Genomic DNA, 22,854 nt, shown 5'->3' with positions numbered 1-22,854 from the left:
TTTTTAATTATAGTAACAAAATTTAATTTGTGAAAATCTTGGCCGATAAATCACTAAAACAACTGTTTTTAGTATAGAATGAAAGATCTTTCTCCTAGCTAAAGTACTTATTCAAATTTAATCATACAAAAATCTAATTAAAAAATATTATTAGCCGCTCAATATAAGTATTTTCAGTTAAATCAATTTAGCATTTTCATTTCAACCAAATTAATGTACTGATTCATCTTTTTCCGATTAATTTAAACAAAAAAAATAAAAATAGATGTAGCTAATTTGGTAAGTTTACAAATATGTTTTAAAAAAATCTTGTGTTTATACGTAACATAATCAATGGTTAACTTTGTACGTAAGAAGAATTTATGTAATTTTTATACTTAAAATTACCACCTCACATTTTATGTGTTAAACATTTTATCTTTAAATATGTACTAGAAGGATACTCGTGCGATGCGACAGCATAATGGTGGCAGTAGTGGTGACGGTTCGTTGTGGCGTGCGACAGTAGTGGCGATTGTGGCGATGTAACGATGGTGACGGTGACAGTGAAGATTGGTGGTGGCGGCAACGGACAATGATGATAGACGGTAGTGGTGTTGATGTGTGCGTGCGCGTGGGAAAAAAGGATGTGAAGTATTTTGGATTTGTTTAATTTATTTAAAAGGAGATGCTAGATTGTTTTAATAGGAAGTAGAGATTTATAAGTGTGCCAGTTAACTCTATCTATCACTACTTTTGGCCCCACACGAATCCGTCAAATTGAAGCCCTTCCTATCTAGGAAATGAGACGACGAAGACACGCTCGACGAGCCTCCTAACATTAACTTCCTCAACGACGGAGGTTTCGAAGAGCTCGACGAACTCTTACTACGACAGGACTTAATTTTGATATTATTGGATAATGGCTAAGACTCTAAGGTCGCGTTTGGTTCACAGAATTTGATGGAATCTGATGAAATTGGAATTGAATTCCATTCCTTAGTGTGTTTGGTTGGTTAAAGATGGAGGAATCACATTCCGTTGGAATGTTAACATTCCCTCATTTGATGGAATCTCCATTCCTTGGGGATGAGGGAAGGAATCTCATTCCGTCCCTCACTTGAATCTTCAAAAAATCAAAAACATTCCGTCAAATTTCATTCCTTCATATTCCAATTCCTTTGAAAGATTTAATTCCTTCAAAAAACATTCCGCGAAACACGCCCTAACTCTTTAAAAGTGCATGATAAAGAAAAGACAAAACCATGAGATAAGCAATACTATTGCACACCCCTTATATAACGACTCATTTTTCTCTTTAACCAAACTTGTTTTGACCTAACATGACACAATCTTTCATATTTAGCTCCATATGCAAACATACAACAAGTATCAACTTTTTATTCATCTATTATATCACCACTAATAAATACCGTCAAAAATCATGAAAAACCATATAAAGATAGGAAGGAGTACAAGTTTCTTACCCAAACTTACCCAAATCATCTTCCAATCAAAATTCTTCAACTCACAACTACCCAATTCTACCCAATTCTTACCCAAATCACTGGCAACACATACCCAATTCTTACCCAATTTCAATTTTTTTTCAAATTTCTTTTCCTACATAAATATATTATTAACTTAAAACATTTTATTTAAAACTTAAACAAACATTACACAACACATAAAAAAAACAATACATAATAAACGGAAAAAAAAAACATACATAAATTAAAAAGACTACAATTATTAAGGGAAAAAACTAATCGTCGAGAAATGCCAAGTCTGGAGCCCACACATGTTCAGTGAGGTCATAACGAAAACGATGATGGATTTCTTCGTTTAGTAGCTCACCTAAGACGCTATTGTCGAACACCGGTTGGACCGGCGGGTCCATTATGTGAACCGGTGAGATTGCTCTGCCATTGCCTTTTATGATCATGTTGTGTAAAATACAAGCCGTGTAAACATACTGTGCGATCTTGTCTTTGATCATGGGTCGAAGAGAACGCCTAAGAATTTTCCATTTCCCTTTTAGAATCCTAAATGCACGCTCCACGTCTTTCCTCGCCGCCTCTTGTAGCTTCTTGAATCTTTTTTCTTTCGGGTCAGTATGATACGGGTATGCTTTTACAAACGTCGAGTACTTGCTGTAGATGCCGTCGGTTAGATAGAAACCGCGTTTGTACTCTCGACCATTAACGACAAATGAAGTATTCGGGGCCATGCCATTTCGCTCCGTGAGATACAGGTCGGATTGGTTCAACACGTTTATGTCGTTGTTTGAACCGACAACACCAAAATAAGCATGCCAAATCCACGTATCTTGAGAAGCGGTGATCTCAAGCATAATAGTGGGAACGCCATGGTTGCCTCTCGTATATTGTCCTCTCAAGTGTCTAGGACAATTTAACCACTCGACGTGTGTACAATTGATGCTACCAAGCATCCCCAGCATGTAATGGTGTTGTTCGTGTGCCTCGAAAATGCGAGCAACGTCGTGTTGAGTAGGCCTACGTAAGTACTCTCGACCATACAACTTAGTGATGGCGTCACAAAAATGGTCAAGAGACTCGCGCCCGGTTCGAGCGGCCATATGCAAGTACTCATCGTACTTGTCGGGCGGATTGCCCGTAGCGAGTTGACGTACCGCCGAGCACACTTTTTGGATCGTCCTGAAGCTTCTTCTCCTACACGCATCGAACCCCTCTTGAAAATATGGAAAATTTGCTTGGATGTCGTCAACGGTTTTTAAAAACATGGTTTTCTCCATACGAAACTTTTTTCGAAAGTAAGCATCGTCGTATTTTGGTTCGTCAACAAACCAATCATTTAGTAGTATTTGATGACCGACTTCACGTTCTCGATTGACGTATCTACGGTGTTGAACGTCGTTAGAGTTTGTCGTGTCGTCCATCCATTGAACCGCGTTTTGCAAAAAGTGAACATCGGTCTCGGATGACGAAGTCGATTCCACAACGACAGCCCGCGATTCGGAAGATGTGGAAGACATTTTCAAGGGGGGGTGGTGATTATTTAGGTGAATGGAGAGAAATATGGAAGATGGTGATTTTATATGTGTTTTATGTATATATGTATATATAGAGGTGGAAGGTTTTTATTTTTTTTAAAAAACCTGGTCAACTAGCCGTTTGGGGGGGGGGGACCCACGCGTGTGTAACGTTCAAAATTTGAACCCAACGATCGGTTAGTGAAGCCGAATTGATGCCCGAATTTTCCTAGCCGATGCTTACCCGAAGGCAAGGAATGGTGTACCCGATCGGCTTTGTTGTACCCGACTAGTGCCCAACGTGTACTCCTTCCCTCCTAAAGATACTTCATATATAATATCTGTCACATTGCTTGAGTACCATGCATATATAAAAAAAAAATGCAACACCCACATTCTAAAATGCCTTTCGAATCAATAAACCAAATAAAGACAACCATTACATTTATTCGGATGCAAATCAATTCAAAACTAATTGCATCAGTAAACATATCAAATCATTGAATTGTTTTTATGATCCTATCTTATTCTCTATATATGCATTCTCATAACACAAGTTAGAAAATCAAACTGTTTTTATCTTTGTTGCAATACATTGAAGTCTTAACAAGTTAGTTTACTCTTTTGCACATTGCAACAGCTCTGTACTTTAGATATAGTAACTTAAAGCAACAAAGTGTGGGAGAAATGTGTTGATCATTCTACAAATCCTTGAAAACATGCCAAGTTTGGTCACTAGCTATGTTTGAATAACTTTAACCACTTATATAACGATATTATTCACATGAATGACAACGTCAAAATCGGATTGGAGTACTGACTAGGAATTTGAGGGTTTATTACTAGAGAATCTTGTACACCATTTCACAAGAAGACCTTCAACATTAGCATCCATTCTTGTGCCAACACCACCCCATACCAACATGTGGGCAAGGTCCCCCATCGACGAGCCAGTCACTTCATGAACTACTTCGAACCCTAGTCGTTTATAGAACTTCACAAGCTACAAAATTATATTATATCATCAGTCAAAACATAACTTTCAACTTGATAAACGCATGGATTGTGCTTATCCAACCTTTAAATAACGCTACTACGTGTATAAATATAAGTCGTCACTCGACAAATTGACAAAAGTCCTACAAGCTAGATACATATATAATAACATTTATGGTGCGAAGTTGGGGTGGTCAAAGGCGTTGACCCCTCGACTTTGCTCCATTTTTTTAAAAATAAAAGAGGGTATTTTAAAAGGCCGTCACTCTTGGTTAGAATCCATGAAAACTTATGTATTTAAGGTAATTTTTCAAATTTGATCTCTGATAATTATTATTGACAAATATGACCATACTAACACACAATTAAAAAAAAAAGACAGAAATTTGATACATTTTGAGCTATATATAATTGAACGCATTTATAAACATAACTACTCCATGGTTAGCAGAAAGTGAAAGAAAACCTTGGCATGGTAAAGATCGGTGTCATTAATGGCAAGCAACTCAGCAGTTTGACACCCACAATCATATCCATATCTAGTCAAAACGGCACCAATAAACAACCCGATTCCAAATATGGACTTATCCATACCCAAACTATCTCGGGTCAACTTGATTGAATCCAAATGAAGTATTTTTCCTGCTTTCTTGTTTTTAAACCATATCCTTATCATGCCTTGTGCTTTTCCCAACACTTTATTTGTTTCCAAATTCTTTGCAGTTACACTGAAAAATGGTCCCGTTGTTTGTAGTTGTAGTTCAAGGTTTTGAGATTTTGATGATTTTAGTATGTCAGACATTGATGGTTTTTTGATATTAGTATCGTTTTTTAAGGAATTTGTTGTTATGTGGGTTTTGGGAATTGGAGGTAAGTTCATGATTGAAGCTAGCTGCTGTTGCTGCTGCAAGGATAGCATTTACTTATATGAATGAAAACAAGGCCACAAAATAAGCAATAGATTGTTGAATTATTTATACTTTCTAAGTTTTTAAACATTATTATTATGAAAAGTTTTAATGTAACAAGAAGGCGTTTGTAGTCCAACGGTTAGGATAATTGCCTTCCAAGCAATAGACCCGGGTTCGACTCCCGGCAAACGCATTGCGATCATTTTTTTTTTATTATAATAATAGCTAGGTTATTCGGAGAAAAAACAGTTTGGTTAAATTTAGATTAATTAGCGGTAAAAGCTGTCGAATAAATGGCGGTAAAAATTGCAGATGAAATTACATGTTGAACCTTTTCGTTTGCCGCGATAATATTCTTACAACTCCAATCCTAATTTCTATTTTTGAAAAAAAGTAGTAAAAAAGATTCGAATTTTCTATTACTTTATATATCCCCGAAATAATCTATATGTATTTCGATTCATTTATGTTCCTTTTCTTTCGGCAACAAATGTTCAATCGTCGATATAAAAGGTTAGAATCAGTTATACTTTCTTTATGTTTGGATTTCCTGCTAAATACTTACTTCTGTATATTAAACTGATTTTATTTACTGTGTTTATCTCATAAAGTTACTTTTGATACTTACTGTGTGCATTAATATTTAGGCTACTTTTATTATCTGAATACGAAGTAAATATACTAAATAATGATTGTATACACATTTTTTGGATATATGATTTTGTAGTTGTAAAATATATCATTCACCCAATGTGGAGAATATAGTGTGAATAGTGACAGGCTTATCGGAGTTTACGAGAGTTTGAACTTGTATATTTTCATAGCTCAAGCTATTCTAAAAATAGGCTTGAGCTTAATATGCTAAAATGACTTAAGTAAATCTGAATAAATTCAAGTTTCCGTTTGAATTTTCATTGATGCGGACTTTTGAATCCTAAGCTCAAGCTTGAACTACTCATTTTAACATGTTTATGCATATAAAAGTTCCAACTTCCGACTTTAAATATAAAATCACCGGCTTTCAGCTGTAGCTACCAGATACTTTTGTCAGTAATATTAAAATGGTAATGGAATCATTGTCCATTATATTCAAAAGTGACTTCCGTTTCCTTTTTGACATTTATATAAATCCTTTTACTGTTTCTTATTTGGTCAGTCTAGCTCGTTTTCCTAAAGATATGTTTTAGGGGAACCTAAACCACTTTTAGCCACAATGTAGTTCATTGTGCGGATGGGTAGCATACTAGCACCCAAACCTTAGTCTTTCATTACCTAGGAGAAGGAATGGGCTATGCACAAAATTTTTGTCAGAATGGGTGACCTTTGGCTAGACATATCCTGGGTTTGTTGGTAATAGAAGTGATCATTACTTTACATGGACTCCTAGAAGAAAATGTGTACATTGATGAATACATAAGTTCATCACAAATGGCCACCCAATTTCTATTCTCTGTTCTGCAAAAACCCTTGATTTTAGTTGGCAATAAATCTTGTTCATGCAATTTAAAGTTGACTGCCACTTCAAAGATGTTAATCAGATGGTCAATACTTAAAACACGTCCTCAGTAATATTACTGACCGATTTCAGTTGACTTTGGATGACTTATGAGTTCTATGACCATTTTAGTTTATGCATTATTATTGTAATGCAAGTACTTTTTAAGGTTTGTTTGCATACTTTAAGATGATGATGCCGAAATCCTAAAGAACTTAGGGACTGAAATCTTGTCAGATTACAACTAAATGCTGCCATTAGTTTTTAAATTTACTTGGGAGGAAAAATATATTCTAAAATAAGAAAAATGACACATGAAAAACCTCATTTATAATTCAATGCAGATACTTGAGGTGGGGCATTACGAGAATCGAACTTGAGACCTCTTGCACCCGAAGCGAGAATCATACCACTAGTCCAAATGCCCATGTGAGTTCTTTGGCAAATCTTTAGAGTTTGTACTTTGTTGCAGTTATCGAGTATTCTATCTGAATATATCTACCCAGATTTCAAGTGATTATGTATCATTCTGCTATCCTATAATCATCTTTATTGATATTTTAGCCATAATGTCAACTATTGCAGCCAAAGATACAGTTACTTTTTAAAGTTTTATATGTGCATTGATTTTTGCTGTCTGGTATATCTTAGGTATATGTCTCGCCAGAGTGATAACTTACTTTGTCGTAGTTATAAGTTTATGGGCTTTTTAGGATTAGTTTGGTTAATTAGTTTCTTTTTCTGTTAAACAAATTACAGTAATGAACTTTCTGTTAAACAAATTACAGTAATGAACTACCACTTCAGATACTTCGATATCAGTAGCCTGAGATTCGGATTTCCGGAAATTGAATCAGGATCTCTGCACCATGAGCGAAATTTTTACCCCTATCCAATGCCTAGTTGTGATCTTATTGTAGCTCATGATTTCATGACACATCATTTCCATGATGGAAAATGCCATTTAATGAAAGTGACTAAAGCTTGTTTTTGTAATTTTAAAAGGTGTTTAGTAATGGATTATTTCAGTTACACTAATGTGTGCGTTGTTTAGGAAGCAATCTCTTTACCCTCAGGTAGAAGTATGAGTGTCTACATCCCACCTCCCCGCCTTTGACGGGATAGGGTATTGATGTTGTACACTTGGACTAATGTGTGCATTGTGTAAGTTTCTGTGCAAATCCTTCTGTTACTTTTGAACAGTAAAAAACTTCATTGTATGTAAAGGACTACAGCATTAGAAATCATCTCCATACAGTAGAAGCTCAGTTAAATGAACGACAATGTATATCAGAAATCCAGTGATATTATATAAAAGTTAGCAGTTCAGGATGCTGAGTATATAGTGTAGTAGTACTACTGTGATCATTTTTCTGGACTGCACCTGACCCCCTAGGCTTCCATTATGGGGGAGAGAGAGAGGGGGGGGGGGGGGGGGGGGGAGGGAAAGAAGAAGAGGGGGTGGGGCGGGGGGCTATAGAAGATGTAGGAGTCATATAAATTAAATAAAATAAAAGTTACCTTGGGGGCATTCCGAGAATTGAACTCGGGACCTCTCGCACCCTAAGCGAGAATCATACCACTAGACCAAATGCCCATGTGTTTATATCATTATTTGTTATTGTATATGTAGTAATTTGTTTGGTGCAAGGACAATTAGTTACTTTTGTAAAGCTTTCCTGTACACAATAACTGCTGCCACAAAAATGTTTTAAGTATAACTATGATTGACTAGTGAATTCATTTGCCTCACATTCTAGCCTTAAAGTGCATAGCAGAAGTAGTTGATCCATATCTAATGTTAAATTAGTCTCTCTCAAGTTAGTGATACCATCATAACAGTGGACCAATGTCCATTTCATGATTTTATGCCATTTTTCAGATCACTTATTTAATGCGATTGATTTAGTATTTCATTGTTTTGTATTATGGAAAAATTTTAGGCAGGTAGATATGTAAGCATATGCTAATTGGTATGACTTTAGCAGGTAGATTTGTTTGAAAAGTCTTGAGTTGACTTTTCTTTATTGCAGTAGCAGTATATCAATTTAAAATAAAATAATGGAACTAAAAATGTTATTTGAAATGAGTTGATCTTTTAAAAATTTGGGGCATTCCGAGAATCGAACTCGGGACCTCTCGCACCCAAAGCGAGAATCATACCACTAGACCAAATGCCCAACTTGCTTCATTTATCTTTTTTTTCCTTATAACAACTGCTGTTACTACCTTTACAATATATTGCTGTTTGGTCTATTAACATGAAGTACTTCTGGTCCCTTGTTTGTTTTTCTTGTACATATATTTAGCTAACGATCGCTATTTATATGTGGGTATACATACTTGTAGCGGGCTGTTTTTTTAATAAGTTTGTTGTATTGGTAGTAAAATCATAAAAGCATTGTTTTAGTCATGTAACTTGCAAGCTAGTATTAAGCCAGATGTACGGCTTTGCATTACTAGGACTTGACTCTTGAGAAGCCATATTTAAAAGAAACCAGTCTGCTGTCTTTTTGTAAGTACATTCAGTGCTGGTCGAAAACTAATTGGTGATGGTAGATGTAGATCTTTGGGCTCAGACCTGCATGGATACATTCCATTCTTTGCTAAACTTTGTGTTGCAATTAAATTGACACATATGTAAATTTTTTATTCAGTATTCTTTATTCTGAGCTTCAAGATTGCCTATATATACCTAACTCACGAAAATAGTAAAGAGAAAATAGTGAAGTGGCAATTCTCTAACAGAGGATCGAATGTATTGTACAAACTAGTTTATTCTATAATTGTATATGTATTCACATGTATATTACTTCAACTGATAGTAAGTCGTAATAAAGAAATGTGCATTGTCAACAAGAATTGTACTGTCTTCTGCTTGTTCGGCAGGCTTGAAAATTAGGATTACCTTGATGTCTTAGTTCATGATCACTTGTTCTGTTAATAAAGATGCATCGTTTCAATTGGTGCCTGAATGTAAACATTCGTTGCACACAGAATCTTGTTTAATAGGTAGATTAGTTTCAAAAGTATTGAACTGACTTTTGTTATATAGTGGCAAGATATCATTTTAAAAGAGTGGCACTTAAGTTTTTAATATAAAATGAGTTCAGTTTGTCAAAAAAGGGGGCATTCCGAGAATCGAACTCGGGACCTCTCGCACCCAAAGCGAGAATCATACCACTAGACCAAATGCCCAACTTGGTACCACCTTCATGTTATTACTATTTATATTTATGGTGTATAAACATGAAAGACTTCTCGTGTTTTGCAAGATTACATTTGTCCATTTTCAGGTATCATGATAATTATGTAAACATCAAGTGTTGTTATCAATGTTAAGCGTGTTTCTAAAAATAACCTAAAAAATATCAACGTATCCTTGGCTTTGAATGTAAGTAATATGTCAATCTCATACTGTTGTTACATGTAACATCTAATATCAAAAGGTCATATAGTGATGGTAGATTAATCGATTCAGATATGCATTCCATGCTCGTATGTTAACCTTATAATAACAACGATACACGTATTAAATATTTGTTATCATTTTTAGAATTTTGAGTTCAAGTTTGAACAATTTCTGGAAATACCATTGGGAAGATATTGAGATAGCCAAGTAGTAACGAATAAATGATTGAATACGTTGAGCATATGTGTTTAGGGATGTATATGAAAATTCATATATCGCAGTTTAAATGACATTGTGTAACTTTTGATTCATTAAGCATGCAGTTTCAGCAGTAATCATACTATCATCCATTTTTAAAATGTTCTGCAGGTTTGTAATAGATTTCCTAAATGGATTGCTTATTTTGGTAATGCAGTTGCAACTTTCACCAAGTTGGGTGCTTAAGGATCTTGGGAAAGGAAAGTGAAGTCATATTTAATCTAATCTGGTAATGAAGTTACATATGTTTTTCATGTAGTTTCATCTTCTAAGATTTCTGCATAGTGCATATCTGTAAAAATGATCTCCCATGTGCTTAGTTTAATGAGAATCCTTTAAGATCTACATGCACATGTTTGTGGCATATAATATCATTTAAGTAGGTAGATTTGTTTTCAATGAAGTTGACCTTTTTTCATTTGAGGTATCAAGTTAAACAAAAAAGTGGCACCTAGTAATATGTATAAAAGCTTCATAAAAAAGGGGCATTCCGAGAATCGAACTCGGGACCTCTCGCACCCAAAGCGAGAATCATACCACTAGACCAAATGCCCGCTTGCTTCATGTTTTTGCTTTTATTCATTATCACCATGGCTGAAACATGAGTTTACTTAAAGCATGCCATTCAATAATTATTTTGGAGCCGTGGAGCACACAATTGTTGAAGGATGGCGATACCATTGATTTCGATGTGCTTCTGACTTAGTTTTTCAGTTTTCTGTTTTATACTTCTAGTGGAAAACCATTGCATTTGAGTTACTAAAACAGTGTGAGGCTACTTTATTAATGCTTGAGTGAAAAAAAACCTTTGAACCACTGTTTGTAATGATTATGAAACACACATGAAACCTAATTTTTAAGCTTAATGTTAGTAACAATGCAATGGACACAATGACTAGTGAAGATTTGCATAATGTTGGCACATAGTCTTGGCAGATACTTGTATAAATAATCAGACTAGCCCAATCTGCTTATACATCATTCTTATACGGTTAATATCAAATTTCTGTGGTGTATAAATGATATACATGCATTCATACACACTGATTTGTAGAATCCTCACAGTTCTTGCCTTCTTGGCGAAATTCACACTAAAGATCCAGTAGGTTAGTTTACTCAATAGGTGCCCTCTAGAATCTAGATATCCTGCTTCTACACAGCATTTAATCTAGAGACAAAACCTTACTATGAGGAGCAATCTATAGACTCATCTCAGAGTGTTTGATAACAAAGTGTAGGCCCGGAATAATTGTGTCTGGCTTTTCTTGATTATTGGCACCTGAACTAAGATAAGCAGAAAAATCTGTTGATATGTACACACAAACCACCATGAGCAAGTGCCTTGCATCATCCTTGATAACGTTGATTTAGCCTGCAGAGAATAAATCACTAGACTAGAGTCATCTTCAAGTCTCAAACCCCGTTTTCAGGTATACAAACTTGTTCCCGACTAATGTCAACTTAAATCCTTTCTCTGTGCATAGAGTAAAGAACACTCTGATTGAAGTCTTAGATCCATGGAAGCAAATCACCTTCGGTCTCCATAGCATTAAGGCGAAGTTACTGTCAGTGTCACTAGTTAGGTCAGTGACCCTGGATTATATCTCATCCTAGTCATCCATCATATCTCAGTGTGTTAGAGTTTAAGATAATGACAGAGTGCTGCATATGGAACCTAAAGGAACAATGTAATGACTATGGATGTAGGAAAATTGATAAAATTGTGCAATATTTTGTTGGGAGAAAAACCAACATGAGAAATGAGTAAAAAGATAAAGATTGGGGCATTCCGAGAATCGAACTCGGGACCTCTCGCACCCAAAGCGAGAATCATACCACTAGACCAAATGCCCAGTTGCTTTATGTCTCTGTTTTGTTCTATATCACTATGAATCTATGATTGAAACATTAGTTTACTGACAGTGCATTGTCTGATGTATGCAAGACCAGAGAATAATAAGGTTACTCTACGTATAAATTTGAATTTAATGTTTTCTACTACTTTTCTAATCTGTGTGGAAGCACTGTATTTAAATTGCAGTAGTATGTCCTATAATGTTCAAACCTAGAGGTGCTTTGCACTTGCTGTGTCAAGTTTGCTTATGTGAACTTTCTAATGCTCATAACAAGCATAATCGATTTCTGATAGTAGATAGTGTATACTATTTGCATACCAATTATACTAAGGTGCCTAAATCAATATGGTTTTTTGGTTAATATAGAGAGCTTGTATTTGCTAATAATGCATATATATACTAATCCCTTGGAAAAACTTCCACAGTGCTCTTGAAAGCTCTATCCTGCACAAAAGGCTCATTAAGTTTACCAAATAGGCAAATAGACTCCTGATAAGGATGTCTCATCCACGAGTCCTCCATTAAGAGAAATAACCTTGTAAATAAGTTGGTGGAACTATCTATATGCTCCTTTGGTACAAGTTTAAGGGTATGAAGACCTGAACATCCTAATTACAAGCCTCAGTACACGATCATGCTTGTTTGTGGAATCCTTCACAACTGCTTATGAATGTATATGTGAATAGCCTTGGGACCGCCAGGAGATGCCCTGCTTAAAATAGAAAACATACAAAAACACTCTGATTAAAATCTGAGTTTCGTGGAAGTACATCACTTAGGTCCACTGACATTAACAAGGGTAGTTGGTGTGTGTAAATTGTGTTTGTATTTTCTGTGCCGTTGCTGGGTAAGTGTGAGATATTGAATCTGGGTCTGAATTAGTGTTTAATATGGAGCCTGCAGAAACAATAAGAATCCTCGTAAAGACTGTGGATGTTAGCAAGTTGTTAAAACACATAAAGTTCTTTGTTACCCAAACTGAGTAATGATTTAACAGAAAAGAAATCTAATAACATTAAAAGTGAAATGCAAAAAGATTGGGGCATTCCGAGAATCGAACTCGGGACCTCTCGCACCCAAAGCGAGAATCATACCACTAGACCAAATGCCCTGTTGTCATTACCTACATATTTTATTTTAGTTATGTTTCTGTTGCTTATGCATTGACTTTTTATGGTGCTTTACACGTTTCAGGTTTACATATTTAAGTATTGTGATAGTTGTCATATGTGATATTGGTATGTTAGTTGTATGAGGACTAAAATGTTACTCCCTAGTCACTGTAATCATAGCATTGCTACTAACAGATTGGCTTCTGTTTAAGTTATAGCAAACCAATGTATTATCATATGTTTGGCTTCTGTTTTAAGATTTTCTCTTTAGTGATAAGCAAACAGATTGTAAATAGAAAATTCAAATACTCCGAGGACATCCTCCAAATTTGCCTTGAACAAATAAAAGTAATCTATACTCAGGATTATGCTAATGAAAAAAGTATAGACATCTCCTAGCATGCACATGTTCGTAGCTAAGGCAAATTTTGTACAAATAAACTGTTTCAACTGATTTGGAGCCTTGATACAAAAGGATTACTCGTATAATGTTACATGTAAGTTGTAACCTCCTGCTAGTTCTGATTTAAAGTCCATATTTTGGTGATAGATTTACAGGTTAAGATGTGTATTTTCTTTGAAGTAAATGCTGGCTTTTTCATAACAAAACATAAATTTTTTTGATGTTTATTCTCTCATTTATTAATTTTGAGAATGCGCTTGACCAACTTCTGAAAACACTAGAGAAGATGGTACTTTAAATGATAATGCACAATTTGTAGTCCAATAATCGTGCATTCTTGGCAGGAATCATACCATCTTGTGTTTTAAATATGTTCTGCACGTTTGTAACAGAATTACCTATACTTGTTGGGTTATGATTGCTTATTTTGGCAATGCAGGTACAACTTTTCACCCATTTCGGTGCTTAAGGATATTGGCAAGGAAAAGTTAGGTCACATGTTCTTAATCCGGTAACGAAGTTACATATGCTTTTCATGAAGTTGCATCATTTAAGATTTCTGCTCATGAGATGCATTTATTGGCACTCTTATCAGATTTACACATTTACATGCACATGTTTGTGGCATATAATAACATTGTAGCAGGTAGATGAGTAGATCTGTTTCCAAAGTCTTGAGTTGACTTTAGTTAACATCAGTAGGGAAATATCAGATAAAACAAAAATAGTAGTACTTAAAGAGCCTTATGTAAATTGAGTAAAATCAGTTTCTACTAAAAAGAATGGGGCATTCCGAGAATCGAACTCGGGACCTCTCGCACCCAAAGCGAGAATCATACCACTAGACCAAATGCCCACTTTTTATGACTCTGTTGTTATTCTATATCACTATGGTTGGAACATTAGGTTTAATGACAGTGCATAGTCTGAAGTATGTTTGACCAGAGAATAGTAAATTAGACTTTTATGGGTTATAATTTTTTTTTGAATCACTTTAAGTTGCAGTAAGTTGACCTTACAATGTTTGAACCTAGAAGGATTTGACGCTTGTTGTCTCAAGTTTCTGTATGTAACTTTGCAATGCTTATAAACAAGCATATATATTTCTGATAGTAACTATTGCATACTATGTGCATACGTATCTGTCAAGTATACTAGTGTGCTTAAATCAACTTGCTTGTTTTGTTTATAGAAACAACCTCTAAATGTCAATGAAACACAAACACTAGTCCATGGAATCTCAGCAATGCTCCCAAAAGATCTATCCGGCACAATAGGCTCAGTAGGTTCACCCAATGACCCAATAGACACCTGACTAGGCTATCTTGTCCATAAGTATTAAGTACACTTCATATAAAAACAGGCATAACTTTGTAAATACTTTGGTGGAGCAACCTCATTAGAAGCCTTGGTATTGTTCACGGGATCCTACACAAATTATGAATGAAAATGTGAAGATCCTTGGGACCTTCGGATATGTTAGCATACTACACAAAACAGTCAAAAGTACTACGATTTTAATCTGAGATTTGTGGTGTGTAACTAGGTCAATGACTTTGGTAGTGTTTACATTTCATGCATCGTGGCTGGGTGAGTTAGAGTATGATATATGAATCTGGGTATAAAATGACTGTTAGCTAATGAGCCTGCAGAACAATAAGAATCCTAGTAATGACTGTGGATGTATCCAAGCTGTCAAAACACGTAATACTTTGTTAGACTTTTATTCCCCAACCAGTTAATGATTTATTAGAAAGGAAATCTAACAACATTAAAATTCGAAAAGGAAAAAACGATCGGGGCATTCCGAGAATCGAACTCGGGACCTCTCGCACCCAAAGCGAGAATCATACCACTAGACCAAATGCCCAGTTGCTAGTACCTACAAATGTTTACTAGTTATGTTTTGTTGTTTAAACATGATTGGTGGCTGGTGTGTCACACTTTTCAGCTGTACATTTTTTGGTATTGTGATAGCTGTCATCTGTGATGTTGATATTATCGTTCATACAAGGATTTAAAAGTTTCTTCCTACTCACTGTGTTCGTTGCATTTGTAGCATGGTACCAATATTATGTGTATTTTTGTAGTTGCCAATAATTCTAGCCTGATTAAAAGTTATACCATGGTTTGTAGATTTATAGCTCATACTTGGCATTCTGTTCATTTATGTTAGCTTTGACTTTCTATTTGATTTTTTGCCTGAATTTCACTATTAGATTACATTTCACCAACCTTTCAAAACATCAGAAGAAGATTGTAATGAGGCAACATTCATAGAGGATTGAAATATTGAATGCCGATTTATGAATGCATATACTCAATTATGCATGCATGAAAAACAGTAGTTTAAGTGATGGTGTGTATATTGTGATGCAGAAATAATGCATTCTATAAACGAATCACTGTCTTCTGCTTTTTATCTCTATTGCAGGTTTGTTTATAAGATCACTTTGATGTGTTGGTTAGCAATTGCTTATTTTGGTAATGCAGTTTGATTTTTCACCTACTTGGGATCCTGAAAATCTTCATAAAAAATTAGTAATGGTTCATTTTGGTTATATTTTCTTTTCTTGTAGTTGCATTTTCTTAACAAAATATGACATATATATCAGATACCTGAGCTGAATTATTGAAGGAATCTTTTCAGATCTACAAGCACATGTTTGTGGGTAGATCTATTTGTAAAGAGTTAATATCAGTTGTAGAATATCGAAATTAGAAAAATGAGTGGCACCTTAAACTATATACGAAAATGAGAAGATTATGTTTTGTTACAAAAAAAGGGGGCATTCCGAGAATCGAACTCGGGACCTCTCGCACCCAAAGCGAGAATCATACCACTAGACCAAATGCCCACTTGCTTATCTGACTGTTCATATTTCTTATGTTTACCATGAAAACATCATGGGTTTAATGAGTGCATAATTCATTTATTATCATCCTTCATGAACTCTGTACATTTGTTTGCAGCATGTAAAAGTAAATTTGATGTATATATGCGTATGTGTATACATTTTTGTTGTCTTCACTTCCGCTATAGAATAGCCGTATTTAAGGCTATGATACGAGAAGGAAGAAGTCCCTGGTTCTCCGTGTCTAAAGTTTGCTTGTTTGACCTTTGCAAAGCACATTTGCAGACTTGCAGTCATCTACTTTGTTTTAGTGAAATAGTGCATATTGTGTAGAAACTTGTACAAATAGTCAGGTTTAACCTTATTTGCTTACATGTGACATTTGCACATTATAGACTCTTGTAATCATATAGTTAAACAGCTATAACAGGAAGACCATGCATGGTCCATGAACCACCACTTTGTAACATGTAATAATCACACATGTTGAACATCCTTAACAGTGTTTTGCATACATGCATGTATGGCATACATGATTAAGGTAACACCTAAATGAGTCGAGATTTTGTCCGAGTAACATTTAAGAATACAGTTTCTTAATATACCTTAGTTTGTGTTTGATTTCAGTTTTGTTGATCAACTTTTATATGCCTCTTTAGAAGCAGAAACAAACATTACTATGTCCTTGCGTTTTTTTAATGAAAGAAAAGAGAAAAATATAAAGGATTATAAAATAAATTGGGTTCTTGAGTTTATTTTAATGATGGAAAATAAATGAAATGAAAAGATTTAAAAGGAGAGTTTAATTGGTTTTGTTTAAAAAATTTCATATATTTAGGATGATAAGAAAGAAAGAAACAATAACTTCTACTCCGTAATTTTTCTCTTTTTTTATACACCAAATTTGAGAACACGGTATTAAATATGAAATTCGGAATTTTTTTAAAAAAAGGTTGGCTTGAAAAGAATGACTCGGCTTTCTAAAGTAGGCTTGAAAACACTACCTGTTTTTGTTAGGTGTACCTACTCAACCAATCCCATATGAGAAAACTGTTTAAATCCATAACTACTGTTAGTAGCACTAGGACCATAATTAAATGAATGGCATTTGGTACAACAATTCGTTATGATTAATAAAGATCATAAATTTGTATTCGTTGTTAAAAGTTTATAATTAAAAGGTGCACAAAGATAGCGTCTGGTATCCCAACCAGACTTTTGGTAATCCGATCAAACTCGCTGCAAATAGTCATGTACAGTAAGTCGCTGCAAATAGTCATCTTACATAGTCAAGTTGTTTTCAATTTATTTTGAGTGTTGTGTTTGTCCCAGCGTGGCTTGAGTGTGTCAATGAAGAAACATCACGTTTCCTTTAATTCAAAGTAAGTCATACAAACGCGTGATACTTTTTGAGCTGTCTAATTTTGAATTTTGTCTTGAAAGTCCACACTTGAGAATTGATTTGTTTTTTTATTCGTTATTCAAGTAAATTGGTATTGTCCATTGTGTTGTGTTGTCAGGGTCATCACGTGTTATGTTGTCGGGTTTTTTTACTGTACATGACTATTTGAGTGTGTAGATTAATTTGTTTATTGTTGTGGAGAGAAAAAAAGATTGATTTTGGATAAAAATATAGAAGAAGAGCTTTGTTTATATCAAAATTGGGCCTCACAAAAGTATTTGCAGCGACTTTTTGTTAATGGAAGATAGTATTGATCGAGATACAAAAAATAAAAGTCAGGATACTGGCTGTAAAATAAAATCAAGATGCAAAAAGTAAATGTATCCCTGAATTTGTATATCTACCAAATGACTTGCACCAGTCAAACAGTTGATTTGTATAATATTTGGCCTAAAGTCGTAAGATATAACCAAGTCAAAAAGTAAGAAAAGAATTCGGGGCATTCCGAGAATCGAACTCGGGACCTCTCGCACCCAAAGCGAGAATCATACCACTAGACCAAATGCCCGATTTGTTTATATTTCTTGATATTAAAATAATAATAACATTTGAACTTATACCTGCACTAATTAAGAAAAAAAGAAAAAGTAAGGGGGCGTTCCGGGAATCGAACTCGGGACCTCTCGCACCCGAAGCGAGAATCATACCACTAGACCAAACGCCCGATGTTTATTATGTTACCTAATTACTTATAAATACCAGTATCTGCAACTTGAAATAATGACTCAAGAGTCAAGACTTTATGTATGATCGAAATCTTGAAAATCTTTATTAAGGGTATAATCTGTCCGAGTTTGAACAAATCTTGATGATATAAACTTGAATCAAGCATAACAAATTACTCAATACTTTTTTTCTGTTTGGCTTAAACCGTTCAGCCATTATGCACAATCTCAATTATTAGCGTTAATTGATATTTTGGAGCTTCCGTTGACTGGAATACCGGATGAATATAACATATACATACAGAAAATGTAAAACGTAAAACAACACAAAGTCCATAAAATGCAATACATGAATGAAAGCCCACGAATAGTGGATAAAAATTAAGGGCCATAAATAATTTAACAACTCTCTTTTCCCGTAATAAAATGCAAACCAAAAATCAACATTTTTTGTATCTCTTTATAAGGGACATAAAAAACAAAATTTCAATTGAAGGGAGTTTTCTTAGGAGTTCTTTTTCTCGTGTTGTTTTACGAAATAACAGGAGAAAAGGAACTCTATCTAAAAAAGAAAGAAAGATGGTTGGATTCGCAGGTACAACACAAAAATGTGATGTTTGTGATAAAACCGTTTATTTGGTTGATAAATTAGTCGCTAATCACCGGATTTATCACAAATCCTGCTTCCGATGCCATCATTGCAAAGGAACCCTCAAGGTACGTATGAAGATATATGATTCATTCTTCTAACTTACCAGCCACACTTTCATTTTTCTTCCCATATAAATGTAACCACAACTTTTGCAGCTTAGCAACTTCAATTCCTTCGATGGAGTAGTTTATTGCAGGCCTCACTTTGATCAGCTCTTCAAAAGAACTGGCAGCTTGGAAAAAAGTTTTGACGGGACACCAAAGTTCAAGCTAGAAAGGACTGTTAGTAGCGATGTATGTTTTTGTAACATATGTGTCCTGTCTCGTGTTCTGCATTTTTTTTTATCTAATGCGGTGAGCGTCTTTTTTATGATACAGAGTTCAAGCAAACTTTCAGGTTACTTTGAGGGTACCAGAGATAAATGTGTTGGATGTGCCAAGACAGTTTATCCAATTGAACGGGTAAAGCTTTTAACATATTGATAAATATTCACACACGTCCACATTACATATATTCATAATTTGTTAGCAATGAGACTGAACTCACGACCTCTGGGTGGTTGTGCTATCTCGAATAGCGCTAGGCCAAAGGCCCTTTTCTAAGCAAAACCCGAAAAAAGTAGCTAAAAACAAGCACTTAATTAGGTCCCATAAAAAATAAAAGATACTAACCTTAATGTATATATAAATATCAAATGTAGGTTAAGGTGGATGGGTCTGCATACCACAGAAGCTGCTTTAAATGTTGCCATGGAGGATGCACAATAAGCCCATCAAATTACATTGCTCATGAGGGCAGGCTCTACTGCAAGCACCATCATATCCAACTCTTTAAGCAGAAAGGAAACTACAGCCAGCTTGAGGTTGAGGAATCCGCTGCACCTCCCGAATCATAAAATTCCAGGATTGATCATTTCATTCCCTTGATTTAGCTTCATTGCTTCGATATGTCGTCCATGGTGTTTTTAAAAGTTGTTGATTGGGGATTGCGGCCAACGCTAGATTGTGTTCTAAAATAGGACTATTCATACTTATGAATATGTTCCAAAATGTACTTCTGTGTTGATGGTAGTGTTTGATAACAAAATTCATTAACGAATCTTGCAAATTACAACTATAACCTAAAAAAATCCAAAAGAGATCACTAAACTAGTTTTATTTTAGAGTTAATTAAATAAATGGTCCTGTCGTGGTATCCAGCTTGCATGTTTCATCCCTAACTTTCAAAAATTACAGTTTTAGTCCAAAAAACTTTGCTCCGTCAATAATTTTAGTCCTGAGCATAAACGTCTGTTTAAAATGAGGTCACGTGTGTAGCACATGATGGGTAATCTCGTAATTTTCCACCTTTAACAGTCCAACCACACAATTTAATCCCTATTTTCACTATCTCTTTACTATTTCCGTCATGAACATTATATGTAATTATATCTAAATCTATATGAATACATCCAATCATATTTATATATCTACAAATATTTCAAGATCCTATAAAAAAAAAAGTCTAAAAAAGAAGAATAATAAACCAATCTAGGATTCTATATTCAAATCCATATATTCATCAACTTTAGGAGAATATTAAATATTCATCTAAGTCTAAAAAATATAAAGATTAGAAACAAGTAGATGATGCTTTTCAAATATGGTGATATGGTGGTTTCCATTAGTCATACCTTTACCACCATTCTTTGGAAGAAAAAAAACTCACCATTCTTTCCAAATACTTGATTTCATGATCTTACAAAACCACCATCATTCACGATCGATCTCACAAATCCACCGCCATTCTTTTTCGGCCATCCGGGGTCACTGAAGTAGTTGATTTAGATTACCAGCCCATCAATATCCAGCCATCGAGAACTAATGAGACTTTTTTGAGTTGTGTCGGCATTGAGATCTAATGGGATTCTACAACGACTATGACATCTCCTTCTGACGTCACCATTAATTTTGAAGTCGATTTTTCATTGAGTTACGCCGCTGTCACCATCAATGTAAATCCAGACTAAGAATGATGTTTTGTAATCATTTCTTTCTTTTTATATTTAAAAATTAAGATTTAAGTTTTTTTACTTGCTAGTGGGTTTTGTAATTTAGGTTTTGTTGATAAGATGTAAATGGATGTGGTGGTATGATTTACAAGTGTATATGAGAGTGTGAGTGTTGATATAGAAAAAATCAATATATATATATATATAGTTACTGATGGATAGATCCAGATATATATGTATGTACATAGATATTGATAGATATGTGTTTTGAATATTTTCTTTTGATTTCTGGGTTTTTTACGAATTTTAACTTTTATGTTAATTTATCGTTGATGATGATGATGATAAAGGTTGAAGAAGGTTGGACCAAAACTGTAATTGTTGAAAGTTAGGGATGAAAGCTGCAAGGGACGATTTCTGTAATTAACTCTAAGTATTATTATGCCAAATTACGAGATTACCCATCACGTGTGAATCACGTGATCTGGCTTTAAACGGACGTTTATGGTCAGGACTAAAACTGTTGACTAAACAAAGTTTTTTGGACTAAAACTGTAATTTTTGAAAGTTAGAAATGAAACTTGTAAGTTGGATACCACAACAGGGATGATTTTTGTAATTAACTCTTTATTTTAATGTTTTGTAAATTAACAAATGAGTTAATTGTAGGATTCGTCCCCGTGGTTTACCTATTTTCGTGGTTTACATCCCTGTTATGTTTTTTTAAACAAATTCATCCAAAGTTGTCATATTCTTTGCAAGTTACGTCCCTGTGGCCAACGACGTTATTATTTAGTAATTAAGTCGGCGCACGTGAGCTGCACGTGAGGGCAGTTTTGTAATCTGCCCTCACAAACAACTTTGTAATTGCACGATTCGTCCCTATGGTTTGTCCATTTTAGTGGTTTACATCCCTACTCAAGAATTTTTGTGGAATAGATCCAAAGTACGCAAATTTGTTGCATGTTACATCCCTACTTTGTATGTTGTTTACATATATATATATATATATGAGAAAAGTGAGTATGAGGCTGTTATACATCTAACTTATGTGAAAAAACTTCTCACATACCAATATTTTAATATTTTGAATAAATGATTCCCCCCCCCCCAAATGATTTTTATGGTTAAAAAAAGGTATGTGAAGGGTTTTTCACCCAACTTAGGTGCCTAACAGCCTCATATTCCCTTCCCTCTATATTAATATATACTGGGTATATATATATATAACAGCCTCATATTCCCTACCCTCTATATTAATATATACTGGGTATATATATAGGATTCTGGGCCTTCTGACTTTATACGTGGATGTGTATTAATATGAAGTTTCTTTTTGTTTTAGCCTTAACAACCTAAATATCATAAGAATTAATTTCAAAAATAATTGGATGAGAAGGAAATTGAATAAAGAGGAATTTGATGATCTGTGAAAGATATGTGAAAATGACAAGGAAAGAAAAACTGAATTAATTTTGCTGGAGTCGTAAGAAGTAAGAAAGAGAAAAAGAATAGGTGTAGGATTAGGGAGAATGTACAAAAATACCTTCACATGTGTGGCACGTGATTCCATTTAACGGGAAAAAATTGACTACATCAACCACAGGGATGGAACATGCAATAAATTTGCGTACTTTTGATCTATTCCACAAAAATTCTTGAGTAGGGATGTAAATCACTAAAATGGACAAACCACAGGGACGAATCGTGCAATTACAAAGTTGTTTGTGTGTAGAACATTACAAAACTGCCCTCACGTGCGTCGACTTAACGGCCAAATAATAACGTCGTTAGC

The 22,854-nt window shown here is 34.7% G+C and overlaps 3 protein-coding genes, 1 long non-coding RNA gene and 12 other non-coding genes across 17 annotated transcripts; 3 read left to right on the top strand and 13 right to left on the bottom strand.

Annotated features, from left to right (window-relative positions):
- Positions 1-1,744: 1,744 nt before the first annotated feature.
- On the bottom strand, positions 1,745-2,995 carry LOC122597461. The gene has a single exon (XM_043770050.1). It carries the CDS (start codon positions 2,993-2,995, stop codon positions 1,745-1,747), a length of 1,251 nt encoding a protein of 416 aa, XP_043625985.1.
- Positions 2,996-3,669: 674 nt separating this feature from the next.
- On the bottom strand, positions 3,670-4,921 carry LOC122596678. The gene is made up of 2 exons (XM_043769297.1): positions 4,455-4,921; positions 3,670-3,995 (listed from the first exon to the last, which is right to left on the bottom strand). The coding sequence occupies exons 1-2, from the start codon at positions 4,905-4,907 to the stop codon at positions 3,813-3,815; spliced, it is 636 nt and encodes a 211-aa protein (XP_043625232.1). The 5' UTR covers positions 4,908-4,921; the 3' UTR covers positions 3,670-3,812.
- Positions 4,922-5,020: 99 nt separating this feature from the next.
- TRNAG-UCC lies at positions 5,021-5,092 on the top strand. The gene has a single exon. It is a non-coding gene; the product is annotated as a tRNA-Gly (tRNA).
- A 209-nt stretch (positions 5,093-5,301) lies between these two features.
- LOC122598467 lies at positions 5,302-16,050 on the top strand. 2 transcript variants are annotated; one of them, XR_006323627.1, is made up of 5 exons: positions 5,302-5,412; positions 6,739-6,823; positions 10,222-10,293; positions 13,875-13,946; positions 15,655-16,050. It is a non-coding gene; the product is annotated as an uncharacterized LOC122598467 (long non-coding RNA). The 2 variants fall into 2 exon arrangements; XR_006323628.1 differs by having other exon boundaries at positions 10,176-10,293.
- On the bottom strand, positions 7,920-7,991 carry TRNAP-AGG. The gene has a single exon. It is a non-coding gene; the product is annotated as a tRNA-Pro (tRNA).
- On the bottom strand, positions 8,503-8,574 carry TRNAP-UGG. The gene has a single exon. It is a non-coding gene; the product is annotated as a tRNA-Pro (tRNA).
- TRNAP-UGG lies at positions 9,521-9,592 on the bottom strand. Its single transcript has one exon. It is a non-coding gene; the product is annotated as a tRNA-Pro (tRNA).
- On the bottom strand, positions 10,547-10,618 carry TRNAP-UGG. Its single transcript has one exon. It is a non-coding gene; the product is annotated as a tRNA-Pro (tRNA).
- On the bottom strand, positions 11,846-11,917 carry TRNAP-UGG. The gene has a single exon. It is a non-coding gene; the product is annotated as a tRNA-Pro (tRNA).
- Positions 12,960-13,031, bottom strand: TRNAP-UGG. The gene has a single exon. It is a non-coding gene; the product is annotated as a tRNA-Pro (tRNA).
- TRNAP-UGG lies at positions 14,220-14,291 on the bottom strand. The gene has a single exon. It is a non-coding gene; the product is annotated as a tRNA-Pro (tRNA).
- On the bottom strand, positions 15,234-15,305 carry TRNAP-UGG. The gene has a single exon. It is a non-coding gene; the product is annotated as a tRNA-Pro (tRNA).
- A 171-nt stretch (positions 16,051-16,221) lies between the features above and the next one.
- On the bottom strand, positions 16,222-16,293 carry TRNAP-UGG. Its single transcript has one exon. It is a non-coding gene; the product is annotated as a tRNA-Pro (tRNA).
- A 1,895-nt stretch (positions 16,294-18,188) lies between these two features.
- On the bottom strand, positions 18,189-18,260 carry TRNAP-UGG. The gene has a single exon. It is a non-coding gene; the product is annotated as a tRNA-Pro (tRNA).
- Positions 18,261-18,344: 84 nt separating this feature from the next.
- Positions 18,345-18,416, bottom strand: TRNAP-CGG. The gene has a single exon. It is a non-coding gene; the product is annotated as a tRNA-Pro (tRNA).
- A 510-nt stretch (positions 18,417-18,926) lies between these two features.
- LOC122598411 (pollen-specific protein SF3-like) lies at positions 18,927-20,048 on the top strand. Its single transcript, XM_043771008.1, has 4 exons — positions 18,927-19,134; positions 19,225-19,362; positions 19,447-19,530; positions 19,770-20,048. Exons 1-4 carry the CDS (start codon positions 18,997-18,999, stop codon positions 19,962-19,964), a joined length of 555 nt encoding a protein of 184 aa, XP_043626943.1. The 5' UTR covers positions 18,927-18,996; the 3' UTR covers positions 19,965-20,048.
- The last annotated feature ends 2,806 nt before the right edge of the window (positions 20,049-22,854 follow it).

Source organism: Erigeron canadensis, chromosome 4 (assembly GCF_010389155.1).
Source record: "Erigeron canadensis isolate Cc75 chromosome 4, C_canadensis_v1, whole genome shotgun sequence".
Lineage (NCBI taxonomy): Eukaryota > Viridiplantae > Streptophyta > Magnoliopsida > Asterales > Asteraceae > Erigeron > Erigeron canadensis.
The sequence above is the reverse complement of the archived record's forward strand: the minus strand, read 5'-3'. Positions and strand labels throughout refer to the sequence as shown.